We start from the raw sequence: 19,112 nt of genomic DNA, 5'->3' as shown, positions 1-19,112 counted from the left end.
GGTACAATAACGTTGGAGATCACCCGATGAGGCGAGGCGCTAAGGCAATATTTGTCAATGGATGGGTCCAGCCAGCAGAGGGGAGATCGTTCATAATGCCTCTCCTTTGGAAAGCTATTTCGAGATCCGCTCCGCATGCTGAGAACTTTGGTCCCACCGTCGCGCCGTCTTCGGGCACCGTGCTTTGCGATTGCGAGGAGAACTGATAACTTCACGTCGACAAATTTATGTGCGAGTGAAAAAGAAAAGTTAAAGGCCCCGCGAAAAATAAAAATTACATTTACACCGCAACCTTTCGTTTGCATCTGAAGTGGTGCGACGCTTGCGGAGCACGCGGCGGATCAGTCAAACGTGATAGATTGGCAGCGACGCTCACCAATGATTAGTGGGTTTTCTATCCCTGTCTGTGAGTTGATTGGACCAAAAGTGAAACGTAAGGTTAGGTTGGACTCGAAGTTTTACCTACGGTGGCAAGTAAGTGGAACTGTGGTATTGTCAAAAAGTTTAAAGTTATCGTGTGTTCCACAAACAGCATCTGTGCAATGAGAAACTGGGAAAGAGAGCAAACAAATGTTTAAAGTTGCAGAGAATTGGCTCTAGAGCCAAGGGAATGTCAGTGATAGCGTTGTCCAGATGACACTCGTGCTTTTGGCACCAAGAGCTTTTTAATTTTTTTTAAATCAGACTAACTTGACATGAATTCTGGTGTTTTGCGGCAGCATTACAGTGCAAAGACATAAAATTACAATCGATTACACAACATAGTAAAAAACGATAATCAGGTAGTGTTAATGGACTGTACAATACATAGGAGAGGGGGAAGAAGCTGCTGCTGAATCGTTGAGTGTCTTCAGGCATATGTAGAGGCATGCAAAAGTTTGGGCACGCCAAGTCAAAATTACTTTTATTGTGAATAGCTAAGTGAGTAAAAGATGACTTGATTTCCAAAAGGCATAAAGTTAAAAGTGACACATTTCTTTAATATTTTAAGCAAGATTACTTTATTTCCATCTTTTACAGTTCCAAAATAACAAAAAAGGAAAAGGGCCTGAAGCAAAAGTTTGGGCACCCTGCATGGTCAGTACTTAGTAACACCCCCTTTGGCAAGTATCACAGATTGTAAACTCTTTCTGTAGCCAGCTAAGAGTCTTTCAATTCTTGTTTGGGGGATTTTCACCCATTCTTCCTTGCAAAAGGCTTCTAGTTCTGTGAGATTCTTGGGCCGTCTTGCATGCACTGCTCTTTTGAGGTCTATCCACAGATTTTCGATGATGTTTAGGTCGGGGGACTGTGGGGGCCATGGCAAAACCTTCAGCTTGTGCCTCTTGAGGTAGTCCATTGTGGATTTTGAGGTGTGTTTAGGATCATTATCCTGTTGTAGAAGCCATCCTCTTTTCATCTTCAGCTTTTTTACAGACGGTGTGATGTTTGCTTCCAGAATTTGCTGGTATTTAATTGAATTCATTCTTTCCTTTACCAGTGAAATGTTCCCCATGCCACTGGCTGCAACTCAAGCCCAAAGCATGATCGATCCATCCCCATAGTTGGAGAGGTGTTCTTTTCATGAAATTCTGTACCCTTTTTTCTCCAAGCATACCTTTGTTCATCGTGGTCAAAAAGTTCTATTCAAAAAGTTCAAAGGTTTTATCATGGCCCTCACAATCAGGGTACCCAAACTTTTGCTTCGGGCCCTTTTCCTTTTTTGTTCTTTTGGAACTATAAAAGATGGAAATAAAAAAGTAACCTTGCTTAAAATATTAAAGAAATGTGTCATCTTTAACTTTATGCCTTTTGGAAATCAGGTCATCTTTTACTTGCTTAGCTATTCACAGTAACAGAAATTTTTACCAGGGGTGCCCAAACTTATGCATGCCACTGTATCTCCTCCCTGATGTTAACAATGAGACGAGGACATGCCGTGAATGGTGAAGATCCTTAATGATGAGGATTAAGGATCTTGAGGCATTGTCTCTTGAAGAAGCAGATTTGAAAAAGTGCAATAATAAAAGGTTGTTGTCATGAATGACTTCAACTTCCCTAATATTGATAGGCACCTCCTTAGTGCCAAATGTTTAGAATTTATTAGGTGTGTCCAGGAAGGCTTCCTCATGCAATATGTGAACAAACCGACAAGAGGAAAGGCTGTACTAGGCAATTGACCTGTTCAGGTGACAAATCTCTCAGTTGGTGAGCATTTCAGAGACAGTTACCACAGTTCCCTGACCTTTTACCATAACCTTGGAGAGGGATAGGAGCAGACCGTAAGTGAAAGTAGTTAACTGGGGGAAGGGGGAATTATGATGCTATTAGGCAGGAACTGAGGAGCATCAGTTGGGAATGGGTGTACTCAATGGAAATGTGGAGGTTCTTTAGGGAGTACTTGCTGGAGGTTCTGGGTAGGTTTGAGGCAGGGAAAGGATGGTAGAATGATGAAACCATGGTTGACAAGAAAGGTGGAACATCTGGTCAAGAGGAAGAAAGAAGCTTACTTAAGGTTTAGGAACCCAAGATCACGCAGCCCTCGAGAGAGAGTTACAAAGTATCCAGGAAGGAGCTGAAGAATGGACTTGGGAGAGCTAGAGGGAGACGTGAGAAGGCCTTGGTGAATAGGATGAAGGAAAACCCCAAAGTGTTCCACACGTATGTGAAGAACAGGAGGATGACCAGAGTGAGGGTAGGACTGATCTGGGACAGCAGAGGAAACATGTGCCTGGAGTTGGAGGAGGTAGGAAAAGTCCCCAATGAATATGTTGCTTCAGTATTCTCCATTAAGAGGAATCTTGAAGACAGCATAAAGAAGGCTGATATGCTGGAACATGTCAATGTTAATAAAGGAGATGTGCTGGAACTTGTGAAAAACATTTAAATTGTTAAGTTCCCAGGGCCAAATAGAATACAGCCCTGGTTACTATGGGAAGCAAGGGAGGAGATTGCTGCACTTTTGGCAATGATTATGAACCACAAGAGTAGTACCAGAAGATTGGAGGGTGGTAATTGTTATTCCTTTGTCCAAGAAAGGGAGTAGGAATAACCCCAGGAATCATAGACCAGTGAGTCTTACATCAGCATTGGGCAAACTCCTAGAGAAGATTCTTAAAGACAGGATTTACAAGCGTTTGGAGAAGCAAAGTCTAATTAGGGATTATAAGTATGGCTTTGTGAGGGCAGGTCGAGCTTGATTGAGTTCTTTGAGGATGTGACAAAGCACATTGATGAAGGTAGAGCAGTGGATGTAGTGTATATGAATTTGATAAAAGTTCCCATGGTATACTCATTCAGAAATTCAGGAGGCATGGAATCCAGGGAAACATGGTTGTGTGGATTCAGGATTAGCTTGCTCACAAAAGGCAGAGCATGCTCACAGATGCTCACAGCCTGGAGGTTGGTGACCAGTGGTGTTCCACAGGGATCTGTTCTGGGACCCCTGCTCTTTGTGATTTTTATAAATGGCTTTGATGAGGAAGTGGAAGTGTGGGTTAGTAAATTTGCAGGTGGCACATGGGGAGGTGATTTTGTTGATAGTGTAGAAGATTGTCATAGGTTAAAATGGGACATTGACTGTACACAGAGCTGAGCTGAGAAGTGGCAGATGAGAGTTTAATCCAGAAAAGTGCAAAGTGATTCACTTTGGAAGGTCAAGTTTGAAGGCAGAATACAGGGTGAATGATAGGATTCTTAGTAGTGTGGAGGTACAGAGTCCACATCTATAGATCCCTCAAAGTTGCCGCACAAGTTGATAGGGTGGTCCTGAATGTGTATGATGTGCTGGCCTCCATTAGAAAGAGGGTTGAGTTCAAGAGCCACAAGGTGATGTTGCAACTCTAAAAAACCCTGGTTAGACCACACTTGGAGCATTGTGTTCATGTCTGGTCATCACATTACAGGAAGCATGTGGAAGCTTTAGATTCAAGATTCAAGATTCAAAAACTTTATTGTCATTCCAACCATACATCAGCTCTGCAGGGCAGAATGAGACAGCGTTTCCCAGGGGCAAGTGCAATCATAACATAACAAACACAACAATAAATAGTAAACACAACAGCCACATGTCGGTTAAAATCAAGTTATAAGTGTCCAGTGCAAGTTAAAAGTGTCCAAAGCAGAGTCAGGTAAAGCAGCTATTTAGCAGTCTGACTGCCTGTGGGAGGAAGCTGTTTAGTAGCCTTGTGGTTTTAGTTTTGATGCTCCTGTAACGTTTACCTGATGGCAGAAGAACAAACAGTTTATGGAGAGGGTGTGAGGGGTCTTTAATGATGTACCGTGTCTTCTGGAGGCATCGACTCTGAAAGAGGTCTTGGACAGAAGGTAGGGAGACCCCAATAACCTTCTCTGCTCCCCTAACCACCCTCTGCAAGGCTTTTTTGTCAGCAGCACTGCAGCTGGAGAACCAGGTTGTGATGCAAAAGGTCAGCACACTCTCAACCACTCCTCTGTAGAATGTAGTTAAGATGTTAGTGGGGAGTGATGCTTGTTTAAGATTCCTCAGAAAGTGCAATCTCTGCTGAGCCCGTTTCACAATCCCAGTGGTGTTCCTGGACCAGGTGAGATTGTCCGAGATCTGCACCCCAAGGAACTTGATGTTTTCCACTCTCTCCACTGTGGAGCCGCTGATGCTGAGGGCTGTGTGCTTAGGCTGAGACCGTCTGAAATCGACGATCATCTCCTTGGTTTTGGTGACATTAAGCATCAAGTTGTTGTCACTGCACCAGTTCTCTAGGTGTTTAACCTCCTCCCTGTACATTGTTTCATCATTTTTGCTGATGAGCCCCACCACTGTGGTATCATCAGCAAATTTAATGATCAGGTTCCCCTTGAATCTGGCTGCACAGTCATGTGTTAGCAGTGTAAACAGCAATGGGCTAAGCACACAGCCTTGTGGGGATCCAGTGCTCAGTGTGATGGAGTCAGAGATGTTCCTGCCAACACGGACTGACTGTGGTCTCTCTGTCAAGAAATCCAGAATCCAGCGACACATGGCAGTGTTAAGGCCAAGCAGCGACAGTTTGTCCACTAGTTTCTGCGGGATGATGGTATTGAACGCTGAACTGAAATCAATGTACAGGATTCTGGCATAAGTGTCTTTATTGTCCAAGTGAGAGAGAACTGTGTGCAGTGTGGTTTGAGTGAGCTGGGGCTTTTCTCTTCGGAGTGAAGGAGGATGAGGGGTGACTTGATAGAGGTACACAAGATGATAAGAGGCATAGATAGAGTAGACAGCCAGAGACTTTATCCCAGGTCAGAAACAGCTAATACAAGAGGGCATACTTTTCAGGGGTATACAAGAAAGCATAGGGGGAATGTCAGTGGTAGATTTTTTTTAACAGAGAGTGGTAAGTGCATGGAATCCATTGCCAGGGGTGGTGGTAGAGGCAGATATATTAAGGAGATTTACGAAACTCTTGAATAGCCACGTAAATGATAAAAAAAATGGAGGGCTATGTGGTATGGAAGCATTAGATTGACCATGGAGTAGATTAAAAGTTTGGCACAACTTCATGGGTGAATGGCTTGTACTGTGCTGTACTGTTCTATGCTGTCGATGCTGGGAAAGTTTGTGCACATGATGGAACTGGCTGAATCTATAACCCTCTGCTGCCTCTTTCGGTTTATATTTTTGCGATTCCCTCCATATAGTCAGAATGCTCACCAACATACATAAATAGAGATTTGGAAGAGTCTTTGGAGACATACCAAATCTCCTCAAACTGTTAACAAAGTAGAGCCACTGGCATGCACTCTTCCTGATTGCATCAGTGTGTTAGGCCCAGAGTAGATCCTCCATGATGCTGAACTTAAAGCTGTTCACCCTTTCCACCGCAGACCCCTGATGCACCATCAATAACTCACTCTGAGACGTAAGAAGCGAGATATCGGCTTTTATTGACTGGAAGAATGAACAACACTACATCCTGGTGAATGAGGCCGGGCATCAGGCCTCAATCGCCTTTATACAGGGGTCAGTGGGAGGAGCCACAGGAGCAGTTCTGACAGGTATATGTAGTTCACCACAACCCCTCATTGAGGACTGTTGTGTGTTCTCTCAACTTCCCCTTCCTGAAGTTCACAATTAATTCTTTGGTCTTGCTTCCATTGAGTATGAAGTTGTTGTTGTGACACCATTTAACTTCACTGCTGTACATCTAGGATTCTGCCAACAGTGGTGTTGGTTGGAGGAGGTGTAAATAGTGGGAGATAATGTCAGAGGATAAAAATAATGCTGGGATTGTGAGATACAGAACACAGCAGTTGTTGGAATTTGGAAATTAAAGGGAATTCGGGAAATAACTAGCAGGGAGAGAGAATAATGATCAAAGTTGATGATTGAATTGGCAAGTTCTGACACAAACAGGAAAGGTTGGTCATCTGAAATTGTTGAATTCAATATTAAGTTCCAAGGGATGCAACGAGCATAGATGAAAGATGAGATAGTCCCTCAGCTTAGGTTAGGCTTCCTTGGAACAGTGTAGGATGTCAGCATGATAGTGGGGTGGAGAATTAAAATGGCATTTGCCTGGAAGCTTAGGATCAACTCTGAACTGAACAGAGATTTCTGCAAAACAATTCTCCTGTTTGCGTTTGGTTTTTCAAATGTAGTGGTGCCTGCAAAGTGACCACCAAATGCAGTACACTGGGATGGAAGAAGTGCAAATGAATTGCAGCTTTGCCTGGAAAGACTGTTTGGGTCTGTGGATAGCAGGAGGTAAAAGAACACCTGTTGCATCTCCAGCTGTTGTGTGGGAAAATGAAGGAAGTGATAGGTGAAGATGGAAGAGTGAACCAAGAAAATACAGAAGGAATGATCCCTTATAAATTAAGAGAGCTGGAATGAGGGAAGGTTTGTTCAAGCAGTACCTGTTTCTTTGTGGTATACGTCGAGTCTTTAAATCATAATTATGGGAACCCATGGGGGCTAAAGCTATGCTTGTCTCTTTCTTGAAAATGTTTCAGTCCTTGTTCCAGTCTTACTTTGTCCCTCTCCCTCACCTGTTTTTCTGGTACAGTGATGACTGTCTTAGTTGTGCTTCTTGCACTTGTACAGAACTTACATGTCACCACCTTCGCTGCCAGTTTCCACTCCGCTCTCCCTTTAAATCTGACTTCCCACCCACCCCTTCCAAACATTCTTAACTTTGCTGTCTCCATCTCAGGCAATAGCTTGGAGACCAATATCCCAGCAAACTTGTACAGGTGTCTTGACTACACCAGCTGCCATCCGACTTCCTATAAGGACTTCATTCTATTCTTCCAGTTCTCTGTCAATTCTATTATAATGATGCCCTTTCCACAGCAATGCTTCTGAGATGCCTTCCTTTCTCTTTAGTCATGTTTACTCAAGCTGATAAGGCTGACAACCGCATCAGCTCCATTTCCTGCTCTTCTGCACTTGTCCACTCTCTGATCGAGAATAGGGTTCCCCTCATCCCCACCCCCCTAACCTCCTAGTCTTCCAGCCAGAAGGACCATCCTCCATATTTTCCCTACATCCAATAATATACCAACACGAATGAGCCCTCAGGACTCAGTATAGAATTCAACAATTTCACTTAACCAGTCTTTGTGTCATAGCTGGCCAATTTTGATGCAAGGATGTCTACCTGTAAGAGTGCAGGGGAGATTTACAAGACTCAGGGGACGGTGTTGCAGTGAGAGGCTGAGCACTTTGGGACTTTACTCACTGGACTGAGGGGGTGATATTGTAAAGATGTATGAAGCCATGAGGGGAGGGCATAGATAGAGTGAATGCACAGTCTTTTTCCAGGGTTGGGGAATCAAAGAATAGAGGGCACAGGTTTAAGGTGAGAGCAGAGAGATTTCATAGGAACCCAAGGGGCAACTATTTCACCCAGAGGGTGGCGGGTGACCGAACTGATAGAGGAATTGGTCGCAGCAGGCACATTAACAACATTTAAAAGATACTTAGAAGTTACATGGATAGGAAAGGTTTAGAGGGATATGGGTCAAACGTGGGCAAATGGGGCTGGCTTAGATGGGAATCTTGGTTGACATCGTTGAGTTGGGTGGGAGGGTAGGAGGCAGCAGAAAGGAAACTATAGACCTGTTAGCCTGACATCAGTGGTTGGGTAGTTATTATAATCAACAGTTAGGGATGAGATTATGGAGTACCTGGAGGCACATGACAAGATAGGCCAAAGCCAGCACGGTTTCCTGAAAGGAAAATCCTGCCTGACTAACTTATTGCAATTCTTTAAGGAAATTACAAGCAGGGTAGAGAAAGAAGATGCAGTAGATATAGTGTACTTGGGTTTTCAGAAGGCCTTTGACAAGGTGCCGCACATGAGGCTTAGCAAGATAAGAGCCCATAGAATTACAGGGAAGTTACTAGCGTGAGTGGAGCATTGGCTGGTCGGCAGAAAACAGAGTGGAAATAAAGGGATCCTATTCTGACTGGCTGCTGGTTACCAGTGGGGTTCCACAGAGGTTGGTGTTGGGACCACTGCTTTTTATGATGTATGCCAATGACTTGGACTACGGTATTAATGGATTTCTGGCTAAATTTGCCGATGATACAAAGATAGATGGAGGAGTGGGTAGTGTTGAGGAAACAGAGAGACTGAGATAGTTTGGAGGGATAGGCAAAGAAGTGACAAATGAAATACAATGTTGGAAAGTGTATGGTCATGCACCTTTAGTGGAAGAAATAAACTGGCAGACTATTATTTAGATGGGGAGAGAATTCAAAATGCAGAAATGCAAAGGGACTTGGGAGTCCTTGTGCAAGATACCCTAAAAGTTAATTTCCAAGTTGAGTCAGTTGTGAAGAAGGCGAATGCAATGTTGGCATTCATTTCTAGAGGTATAGAATATAAGAGCAGGGATGTGATGTTGAGGCTCTATAAGGCACACACGAGACCACTTTTGGAGTATTGCGTGCAGTTTTGGGCTCCTTATTTTAGAAAGGATATACTGACATTGAAGAGGGTTCAGAGAAGATTCAGGAGAATGATTCCAGGAATGAAAGGGTTACTGTATGAGGAACATCTGGCAGCTCTTGGGCTGTATTCCCTGGAGTTCAGGAGAATGAGGGGGGATCTCATAGAAACATTCCGAATGTTCAAAGGCCTGAACAGATTAGATATGGCAAAGTTATTTCTGACGGAAGGGGATTCTAGGTCAAGAGGACACGACCTCAGGATTGAAGGACGTCCTTTTAGAACAGAGATGCGGAGAAATTATATTAGTCAGAGGGTGGTAAATCTGTGGAATTTGTTGCCACGAGCGGCTGTGGAGGCCAAGTCATTGGGTGCATTTAAGGCAGAGATAGATAGGTTCTTGATTAGCCAGGGCATCAAAGGGTATGGGGAGAAGGCAGGGGAGTGTGGATGACTGGAAGAATTGGATCAGCCCTTGATTGAATGGCAGAGCAGACTTGATGGGCCAAATGGCCTACTTCTGCTCCAATATCTTATGGTCTTATAGGTGGCCGGGCCTGTTTCCATGTTGTATTACCCTATGACATCGATCTGTCGAATATCTCTAGCATTTTCTCCTTTTCACAATTCCATCAACTGCTGAATTCTGAATAACTGGTGTTTTTATTCCACTGTTCATCTTTTTTAACACCTCCTCCAGACAGACCGGCTGTTAAAGCCAACAGCGTGTGTGTTATTTGGGCAATTTTGGTGTTCACCCTTTGTTCTCTTCACTGTACTCGACTCTCTGCAACATGCATCAATCACACCTTTCCAATTCTGATAAAAGGTCACTGGCCTGATACACAAACTCTGTCTCATTCCAGGGATGTTGCCTGCACTGCTGATTATATCAGGCTTTTTCCTGTTTTTACTTCTAGCAATAGTAGTTTTATTTATTGCTTTTGGATTGATTTACAAAATCAGGAAGATTTAGGATTAGGTGCCTTTGGAGAACTTTTTCTCCATTAGTGGGGAGAATCCAGAATAAGACCATAAGACATAGGAACAGAATTAGGCCATTTGGCCCATCGAGTCTGCTCTGTCATTTGATCATGGCTGATTTAATTTCCTCCTCAGCCCATTCTCCTGCCTTCTTTCTGTAACCTTTGATGCCCTGACTAATCATAAGCCTATTGACTTCTTTAACAATACCCAATACCTTGGCCTCCACAGCTGTGACAATGAATTTCATAGACTCAGCATCCTCTAGCAAAAGAAAATCCTCCTCATCTCTGCTCTAAAGTCGGTGTCCTCTGGTCCTGGACTCCCCCACTATAGGAAATATGCCATCCACGTCCACTCTATCTTTCAATATTCAAAAGGTTTCATTGAGTTCCCCCTCATTTTTCTAAATGAGTACAAGCCCAGAGCCATCAAATGCTCCTCACCATTAACCCTTTAATTCCCAGGATAATACTCATAAATCTCCTCTGGAAATGAAGAATTTCTTCTCAGGGTTGAAAAACTTTGAAAGCTGTGGAAGTGGAGTTGAATGTATTCAAGGCCAAGATAGAATCTTGGGATCAAAGTTTATGGAGATTAGGCAGCAAAATGTATCTGAGGTCCAAGATGAGATCATGAATGGCAGAGAACAAGCACTGGTGGCTGTGTGACTAACTCTTGCTGTTCTTATTGGCTGAGTCCATCACCCTTTGACGCCCCATTTTAAAAGAAAGCTGTGCACTCCTTGCTGTTGTCCTCACTTTAGTCACTTCCCGTCTCCTTCAAAAGACTACATGGTCTTTACAAGCAGTTGCCATCTATAAAGTGACTCCCAACAAATTCAGGCTCTACTTTGCAGGAAGATTTGGGCAATGTTCCTAAAAGGGAAAGATGCCTAAACATCTGAGTAAAGGTGAATGGGTTCCAATGAAACATTAACTCTGATTTGCTCTCCATTGATGCTGCCTGACCTGCTTTATGCTTTTGGCATATATCTGTTTTTATTTGGATTAGCTGGAGTACCTGAAAATGTTTTTTCCCCCCTCTCAAATTTCTGTATCTTTACTCCACAGGGAGAAATGTGTCCAACACTGGGAACAAATTAACCCTGAGGTCCTGCTGGAAACTGGAAATCCAACTACTAAAGGGAAATCAAGATGATGGAAGAAAATCTGTGCAGTGTCTTCCCCAAAGATGATGATCTGTTTGCCGACTGTTACACAGAGGAGAAGGCTTATGAGTTTTGTGGACATGCTTTAAAGATCACCCAGAGCTTCAGCACTGATTTGGGAGTTGCTGGTGTAGTCTGGGATTCTGTAAGTCCAGTGGCCTGAAAATAGATTAAGCAGAGAGCAAGCAATCCTTTCACAACTCCTGTATTTCTATAGCATGCTGCTGTTGTGGCTCTGAGTACAAACGCTGCTCTGTGACTCAAGCACAGAAATGCAGGCTGACAGTACCAAGAGAGCACCACACTGTCTTTTGGGTGAGATGTCCTCTCCATTTGCCAGCTTGGGGAAGTGTAAAGGATCCCATAGCACTATTTGAATGAAAGCAGGGGAGTTTAGGCCGAAATCCCTCCTTTTCCTCAGGCCAGCCCAATCCAGTATCATGTTTGCTGCTTCCTGTAACAGGCAAATTTTGCCACTGCATTTGCCTAGATAACAACAGGAGCTGCTCTCTTGTGTAAGTTGTGGTGAGGCTTTATGGGTGAATGAGAATGTGAGGAAATGGCATGTAAATATACTTTCTTTTCCCCACACCTAATTTCAGTCAGTTCCAAACTGAACTTGCTGGTGGATTATCAGTTCGGTAATAGCTGTATCCATTCATTATCCCTTCTCTCCACAAAAGACGTTTCTAACCATTGGCTATGGGCAGCACGCTTGTCTCCAAACTACTTGGATCATGGGTTCAACTCCCACTCCAGATACTCAAACATTGTAAAAGCTACTGTCATTCAGGTGACCCATTAAACTGAGGGTCACTCTCCTACTCTCCATGGTAGAAATAAAAGATCCATCCTTGGAAAGAAAGGATACAGGAGTTCTCTTCAATGTCCTGGCCTCAATATACTGCATATCTCTCAACTAACCACTCTAACTCTCGTCATAAAACACCACAGCGCAGAAGCAGGACCTTCGTTCCATCTGATCTGTGCCAAAATATTATTCTGCCTAGTCCCATCGGCCTGCACCTGGACCATAACCTTTGATACCCCTCCCATCCATGTAATTCTCCAGATTTTTTAAAAATGTTGAAATCGAACCTGCATCCACCACCTCTGCCTTCAGCTCATCCCACATACTACTCACCATCCTTTGAGTGAAGAAGTTCCCCTTGTGTTCCCCTGAAACCGTCCTTTGAATGAAGAGGTTCCCCCTCACATCCTAACCTATTCAACCTTTCCCTAAAGCTCAGATTCTCAAGGCCTGGCAACATCCTTGTAAATTTTCTCTGCACTCTTTCAATCTTATTGATATCTTTCCTTGTAAGTAGGTGACCAGAATGCCCACTATGGGTGCTTGCTGAGTGCAAGTTTGCTGTTGTACTTCCTACAACTGCGACTACATTTTGTGTGGTTCTACAATATTTTGAGATGTCCTGAGATTGTACTTGACACCCTTAGGATCTTCTCTCTGATGCGTTGTTGTTCTTGCTGCAGTGTGTCATATCAAAACTGAATGTTGAATGAGAATGCTTCTAATGTGAAGTTATGATGTTTTCAGGCTCTTGTTCTTTGTCAGTACCTTGATGAGCAGAAGATAAGCTTCTGTGGGAGAAAAGTGATTGAACTAGGTGCAGGCACTGGAATTGTGGGGATTCTGGCTGTACTTTTGGGTAAGTTTAACGTTCCCAACCAAAACTTAAATAAGCAAAATGCACAGCAATCTATGCCAGAATCAGTTTTATTATCACTGTCTTACATGATGTGAAATTTGTTGTTTAGCAGCAGCAGTACAGTGCAAAGACATAAAATTGTTATAACTTTCAAAATAGTGCAAAAAAAGCAATAACAAGATAGTGTTCGTGGACAGTTCAGAAACCTGATGGCAGAGGGGAAGAAGCTTTCATTAAGATTTTTTAAAATCATTGAGGGTGGGACTTCAGGCTGCTGTACCTATACTGTTGTTAGTACCAAGAAGGGGACATGTCCTGGATGCTACCCCCTTGACTCACCGCCTCTTGAAGTCCTCAGTAGTGGGGAGGGTTGCGCCCATGATGGAGCTGGCTGAGTTTACAACTCTCTGCAGCTTCTTCAATACCTGTGTATTGGAGCCATGTGGAAATAAAATCAGAAAGTGATGGAAGCACTCAGCAGGCCTGGCAGCATCTGTGAAGAGAAAAAAAACTGCTAATGCTTCAGATCAATGATCTTGAATTCCCAGCCTTAAAAGTTAATGATTTTTCTCCACAGGCGCTGCCTGGCCTGTTGAGTGTTTCCAGCATTTTTTGTTTTTACTTCAGATTCTGCATTTGTAGCAATGGACCTTGCTTGCGTTCTGCTGCTGGGGTGTATGGGGTTGGGTCGGAGGGTGCAAGGGTTGGGTGAATGGTGCACATGACATTGCTAGTGACTGCCCAGTCTAATAGAACCCAGTGAGAGGTTGATATGTCACTGGAAGCCAAGAGTCTTCTTACCCAGCTCCAGGCTGTCCTAGAACCTCATCCCTGGAGGAGGAAGGGCAAGCCCCTGTATTTCCCATGCACTTCAGCACATGAAGGCCCATCTTGAATCAACAAGTACCTCAATCTTAAGCACTTGACAAGTCAATGGTGATGCCAAGGGGAGAGAGTGATGGACAAGCAGGAACATAGTCTGGATCCTCGTCCCTTTTCTTAAATTTTCCCATGGCTTCACTCCTACCCCCACACCCCTCCCTCCCCTTCATGCTTCCCCATCTCTGTAACACCTTCCAGCCCCTTCACCCCTCCCCATCTCTGTAACCCCCCTTCAGTCCCTGTACTTCTCCCCATTTCCGTGATCCCTACACCGCTCCTAGTCTCTGTAACTGCCTCCAGTCCCTACACTCTTCTGTATTTTCTTAAAGCAGTGTAAATGTAAAACTGGCCTCTGCTGAAGTCTGTGATTCCAGCCAATGATTGTAAAATTTTGGACCCTTCTTACTTCATGCGGCTCGGTGTAACACTGCTGTAAAGCAATAATGTAACAGGTTGTGTAGCATTGTCATTTGGATTTAAAGACTGACTCCCAGATCTTTAGGGGTAAGCTGTAAATGGGGAAATGTGATTTGTTTTTCTTTCTTTTTGTTCATCAGGGGGCAATGTAACCTTCACAGACCTTCCTCATGCTTTGCAGCAAATCAAGAGCAACGTCTCAGTGAACGTACCCTCTTCCTGCGTACACCGCTTACGGGTACGTGCCCTTTCCTGGGGCCACAACCATAGCCAGTTTCCCAATGACTATGATGTTGTTCTGGGTTCTGACATCGTGTACCTGCCTGAGACCTACCCCTTGCTGGTGCAGACACTGCAGCACCTCAGCGCGCAGAGGACCACCATTTACCTCTCGTCCAAAATGCGAAGGGAACATGGGACTGTCTCTTTCTATGAGGAGATCCTGCCCCAGCATTTCCGGTGCCAACTTCTTCACAGGAACGAGGAAGCAAATATCAACCTCTATGAAGTGACCCAACTAGAACATTGTGTCGGAGAGCACAGACTAAGCCAGCCAGGGAAAGCACCCCAGGGCCCATCTCCAGATTCACAAAGCCGTTTGTAGGTGGCTCCTGTAGTCAGCTGGAAGACTTATTTTCTGTTACACTACATTTTTTAATTGACCTTTTCCTTTTTTGCTTTTGAACCCAGTAGTTTGACCTGAGTTGTATCTTTGTGCTCTGGGACCAGGCCTAGGACTGAGCAGCCACTCTACAAATAGGGCATTTCCACTGGCTGTTTGACCACCTGTGTGCACTTTCCAGTGGAACTGTAGTTACTGAATGGTGATATGTTGGGAGAAAGCTTGGTGGGTTTTCCTCTCCTCACATACTAATCCCACCAATCCCAACGATGCCAGTGATACCAGTGGCACTCCTGTTAGTGCCTCTCACCACACCCCTCTCAGTCTTTCTTTTCACATAACATCTGGGCATTTTTTAGATGAAATAAATACTGCAGATGCTGAAATAAATGCAGAAAGTGCAGGAAGTACTTAGCAGGTCAGACAGTCTCCACATAGAGAGAAATAAGAGTTAATGTGTTAGGACTGAGGCACTGTGGAGACTCAGTATTATCAATCTTTAGTCCTGGGATGAGCCTAGTAGCCATACAATAGGCAATCTGGCATAGTCGTCATGGATTTGATGTGCCAAATGGCCTCCTTCTACATCATAAGGAAATGTATAGAAGTACAGCCTCTTTTTGAAGGCAGATTTAGTGGTTTGTTTAAACAGAGAGGTGGCACTGGGAGATGGAGTTTGAGGATGACTTCCTTCCATGGCTAAAACAATATGCCTGTCTGCTGATATTTATTCAGTTTACTCACGCAGAGATGCATCAGTGAAGACCAAAGTAGCTTCCCCCACAGTGGGGCAGAATATTTTCAATGCTTTTTAAAAAAAATAAGTTTCTTTTTCTGAGGTCAGATTCCAACTTGTGCTTGGAAACCTGTCCATGTGCCTTAGATGCCCCCCAGTATGTCAACCAGACAGACAATCTTAACATGTGGTCAATGCGAGTCAGGCAATTAGACCATGGGGTGTGGGATGAGAGAGCTGGGTGTGAATCTGTTCACTCCTGACATGTAAATTGTTATTTTGGATTTGAACATAGCACATTACAGGCCCTTCAGCCCACAATGTTGTGCCGACCATGTAACCTACTCTAGAAACTGCCTAGAAGTACCCTACTACATAGCCCTCTATTTTTCTAAGCTCCATGTACCTATCATAAGAGCCTCTTAAAAGACCTTATTGTATCTGCCTCCACCACCGTCGCTGGCAGTGCATTCACGCACTCACCACTCTGCGTAAAAAACTTATTGATATCCCGCTGTAACCTCTGACAACCCTTCAGACTATCCACAACTCCCCCAACCTTGTATCATCAGCAAACTTACTAACCCACCCTTCTACTTCTTCATCCAGGTCATTTATAAAAATCACAAAGAGAAGGGGTCCCTGAACAGATCCCTGAGACACACCACTGGTCACCGACCTCCATGCAGAATACGAACCATCTACAACCACCCTTTGCCTTCTGTGGGCAAGTCAATTCTGGATCCACAAAGCAATGTCTCCTTGGATCCCATGCCTGTTCATTTCTCAATAAGCTTTGCATGGGGAACCTTATCAAATGCCTTACTGAAATCCATATACACTACATGTATCTGATGACCAAGAGCAGATGATATCTTTGCATTCCCTCTTTCTCTGTCACCACATCACAATTCAGACAGCTTTATGCCAACTGTAGTATTCCTATTGCTGCCTGGGCTAATTCAGTCTTAACAATATTCAGAATTTGCCATTGGAGCAAGATGCTAACATTGAGCCTCCAGGAAAAGAAACTACAGGTTCATTGTCTTACAGGAAAGGAAATGGCAGTATGTAGTAATGCCTGAGCTTTGTACTTGTTGAGTAAGTTTGAGGTTATGGTATGGTGCAGTGGCTGAGGTGTGTCTACTGCTGCACCATTTGAGAGCTTACACTTGACAATAGTTCTAAAGGAGACAATTTGGCTTAATGAAGCTAAATTATGATCTGTGATTTGCTTTTGAAGGAAATAAAATGATAAAGTTCATTGAATTTTTGCCATAGGGCCAGGTGCCAGTTTTGGAGAACAGAATATTTTTCCAATTTAGGCTTCAAATGGTATTTTTTTTAATCCTCAGTGGGTGCTCACAGTTTTGGAACTTTGCTTGTAGCAAACAATGGACCATCCGTTGTGGGCTCAGGGTGTCAAGAAGAGCATTGATCAAGTGAGAAGTTCCCTTCAGTCATGCTTTATATCGTACCTTGGGCAGGTGCTCTGAAAGTCCTCAGCTTCTCCTCATGCACCTTATGCACTTGCACTCAACATTAACTGGGCTAAGCTGAACTCATCTGCCTGTTGATGCAAACTTCTTTTCAATGTTTGCCCTGGATTCCCCAGGTCAGCTTTATTCCACACTGTACTACCCACCTCATGTTAATGAGAATTTATAATCATGGAGGATGTTTTTTGAAGGATATTTCTTGAATATAAATTGTGCCTTAAATGTAAGCAACACTTAAAAGCAAAAGTGCCTTTGAACTATGTCTGCTTGTACTGCATATTATCTTTCATGTGTCCTTGGAAATACCATGTTGCTGTATAATCACTTTGGGCAATGTTCCTTTGAATTCAGTTCCTAAACCAAGACACTGTATTGCACAGACTGTAGAAAAGCTGACTATCTTCAATGTGTAAAATATTGATCATAAAGCCAAATTCATCATAGATCCTAAAATTTCCTGTTGTCATTTTTTCCCTCCACAGAAAGAATAAGATTGTATTTAAATAGTGCTTTTTCGGAATCTCAGGAGACAAGAAACAGAAGCAGGAGTTGGCCTTTTGGCTACTCGAACTTGCTTGGTTTACTAAGGTTGCAGATGATCTTTTGTCTTAAATCCACATATCCTCTGATTCCCATAGAATCCAAAAATCTTCTGTAATCAGCTGTGAATATAAACAGTGACCCTCGCAGCCTCTGAATGAGACAATCCCAAAGGTTCACAACCCTCTGCACAACAAAGCTTCTGCTCAGCTCTGCCCTAAATTGGGGCAGCGGAGTAGCATAGTGGTTAAGATAACACTATTAGAGTGCCAGTGACCTGGGTTCATTTCCACAGCTGTCTGTAAGGAATTTTTAAGATCCCCCTGTGACCGCATGGGTTTCCTCTGGGTGCTCCAGTTTTCTCCCACATTCCAGAGTTGTAGGGGTTAGCAGGTTAATTGGTCACATGGTGTAATTGGGCAGTGCAGGCTCATTGGGCCGGAAGGGCCTGTGACTGTGCAGTATCTCTAAATAAAAATAAATAAATCGCTAAACCCTATTTCAGTCACTCCAGCTTGAGGGAAACAGCCTTCCAACATCTACCCACCCAATCCATTGCAGAATGTTGTATGTCTTATTTAGATAATTTTATACTAAGATTATACTTAGAATTTAGGGCAGTGTTTCACAATTTCACCCTATAGGGTCCCTCATCCTAGGAATTAGCCAGGGAATCTGTTGTACTGTCTCCAGGCTAATTGTATTTGGAGACCAAAACTACCCAGGTGTGGTTTCACCAAATCCCTATAGTATGATTCTATTAAGGCTTCCCTTTGCAATAAAGATCACCACTCTATCTACCAACTAACTGCATGGTTACTTTCTGCATTTCAAGATCCAGCACACCAATGTTTCACATTAAATAGCTGTTGAAAGATCATTGCTGTTATGATGATGACATTAGGTAGATTCAACAGGTGCCAGAAAACCTCAAATGTCTTGGCCATGTGGCCATTCACATGTTAGATCAGGCGGGCAGTTTGGTTCCAAAAGGCATTTCCAGATCCAAGGAGGCACAACAGACCAATTCTAGTGTAGATACCTGGTTGCAAATCCAGCACACCTTGGGACCATATGGTACATTTACAGAATAAGCCATAGGCAGACAGGGCTGTTTGTTCAGAATGTACAGTGCAATGGGACTGAGATCTTTAGCGAATCTAGGCTGCTGGTTAGATCGTTTGTTTTCCCAGGCAGCAAGCCCTTTGCACTTGGTAGTGTCAGCTGGTCAAGCTGAGACTACCTAAGCACTGGCAAGGTTTTAGAGAGGGGAGAAAGAAATTGTGTGTTGATCAAGAATTAGAACATAGAACAATAAGCTCATGTTCATTTAATTTGGATCAATATAAAGAGTTGACATTAGTCATTTTATCTTTACTTTAGAAATATTAAGAAGTGTAAAATTGCAGTTTTTAGTCTTCAGAACAGCAGTACTTTACATAACTATTGAGCAAAACATCTCAAGCCATTTCACAGGGTAAATGTTTCACTAAACCAATAGTGAATATGAGAGCAGGTGACCAAAATCTCATTAAGTGGGGTTCAAGGCCTGTATTAAAGGAGTTTCAGGCAGCTGAAGACGCAGACACCAGTGATGAGGCAATTAAGTTCAGTGATGGTAAAGGAGCCAGAATTAGAGATGTCTCCTAAAAGCATAAGGAATAGGAACAGGAGTAGGCTATCTGGCCTGCCGAGTCTGT

The 19,112-nt window shown here is 43.5% G+C and overlaps 2 protein-coding genes across 7 annotated transcripts in view; one reads left to right on the top strand and one right to left on the bottom strand.

The window, feature by feature from the left end:
• The first annotated feature begins 371 nt into the window (after positions 1–371).
• Positions 372–18,199, top strand: LOC140741303 (EEF1A lysine methyltransferase 3-like). 2 transcript variants are annotated; one of them, XM_073071359.1, is made up of 5 exons: positions 372–474; positions 10,949–11,191; positions 12,605–12,716; positions 14,156–14,253; positions 15,983–18,199. In XM_073071359.1, exons 2-5 carry the CDS (start codon positions 11,033–11,035, stop codon positions 16,226–16,228), a joined length of 615 nt encoding a protein of 204 aa, XP_072927460.1. In that variant the 5' UTR covers positions 372–474; positions 10,949–11,032; the 3' UTR covers positions 16,229–18,199. The 2 variants fall into 2 exon arrangements, with proteins under 2 accessions (XP_072927460.1, XP_072927459.1); XM_073071358.1 differs by having other exon boundaries at positions 14,156–16,116.
• Positions 12,788–19,112, bottom strand: part of avil (advillin) — a 100,047-nt gene continuing 93,722 nt past the window's right edge. For all 5 annotated transcript variants that reach the window (XM_073071353.1, XM_073071357.1, XM_073071354.1 and 2 more), the window contains one exon: positions 12,788–13,209. In XM_073071353.1, the coding sequence (XP_072927454.1) occupies positions 13,171–13,209 (39 nt within the window). In that variant the 3' untranslated portion in view covers positions 12,788–13,170. The remainder of the gene's footprint in view (positions 13,210–19,112) is intronic.

This window comes from Hemitrygon akajei, chromosome 18, assembly GCF_048418815.1.
Source record: "Hemitrygon akajei chromosome 18, sHemAka1.3, whole genome shotgun sequence".
Classification (NCBI taxonomy): Eukaryota; Metazoa; Chordata; class Chondrichthyes; order Myliobatiformes; family Dasyatidae; genus Hemitrygon; species Hemitrygon akajei.
This window is presented reverse-complemented; position numbering and strand designations above follow the sequence as displayed.

What these genes read in the sequence shown, in the direction of transcription:
- LOC140741303 (XM_073071358.1), top strand. Translation starts at nt 11,033, where the DNA reads ATGATGGAAGAAAATCTGTGCAGTGTCTTCCCCAAAGATGATGATCTG. An exon ending in CTGGTGTAGTCTGGGATTCT is followed by an intron (nt 11,192 to 12,604) that starts GTAAGTCCAGTG and finishes TGATGTTTTCAG; the next exon opens with GCTCTTGTTCTTTGTCAGTA. An exon ending in GATTCTGGCTGTACTTTTGG is followed by an intron (nt 12,717 to 14,155) that starts GTAAGTTTAACG and finishes TTTGTTCATCAG; the next exon opens with GGGGCAATGTAACCTTCACA.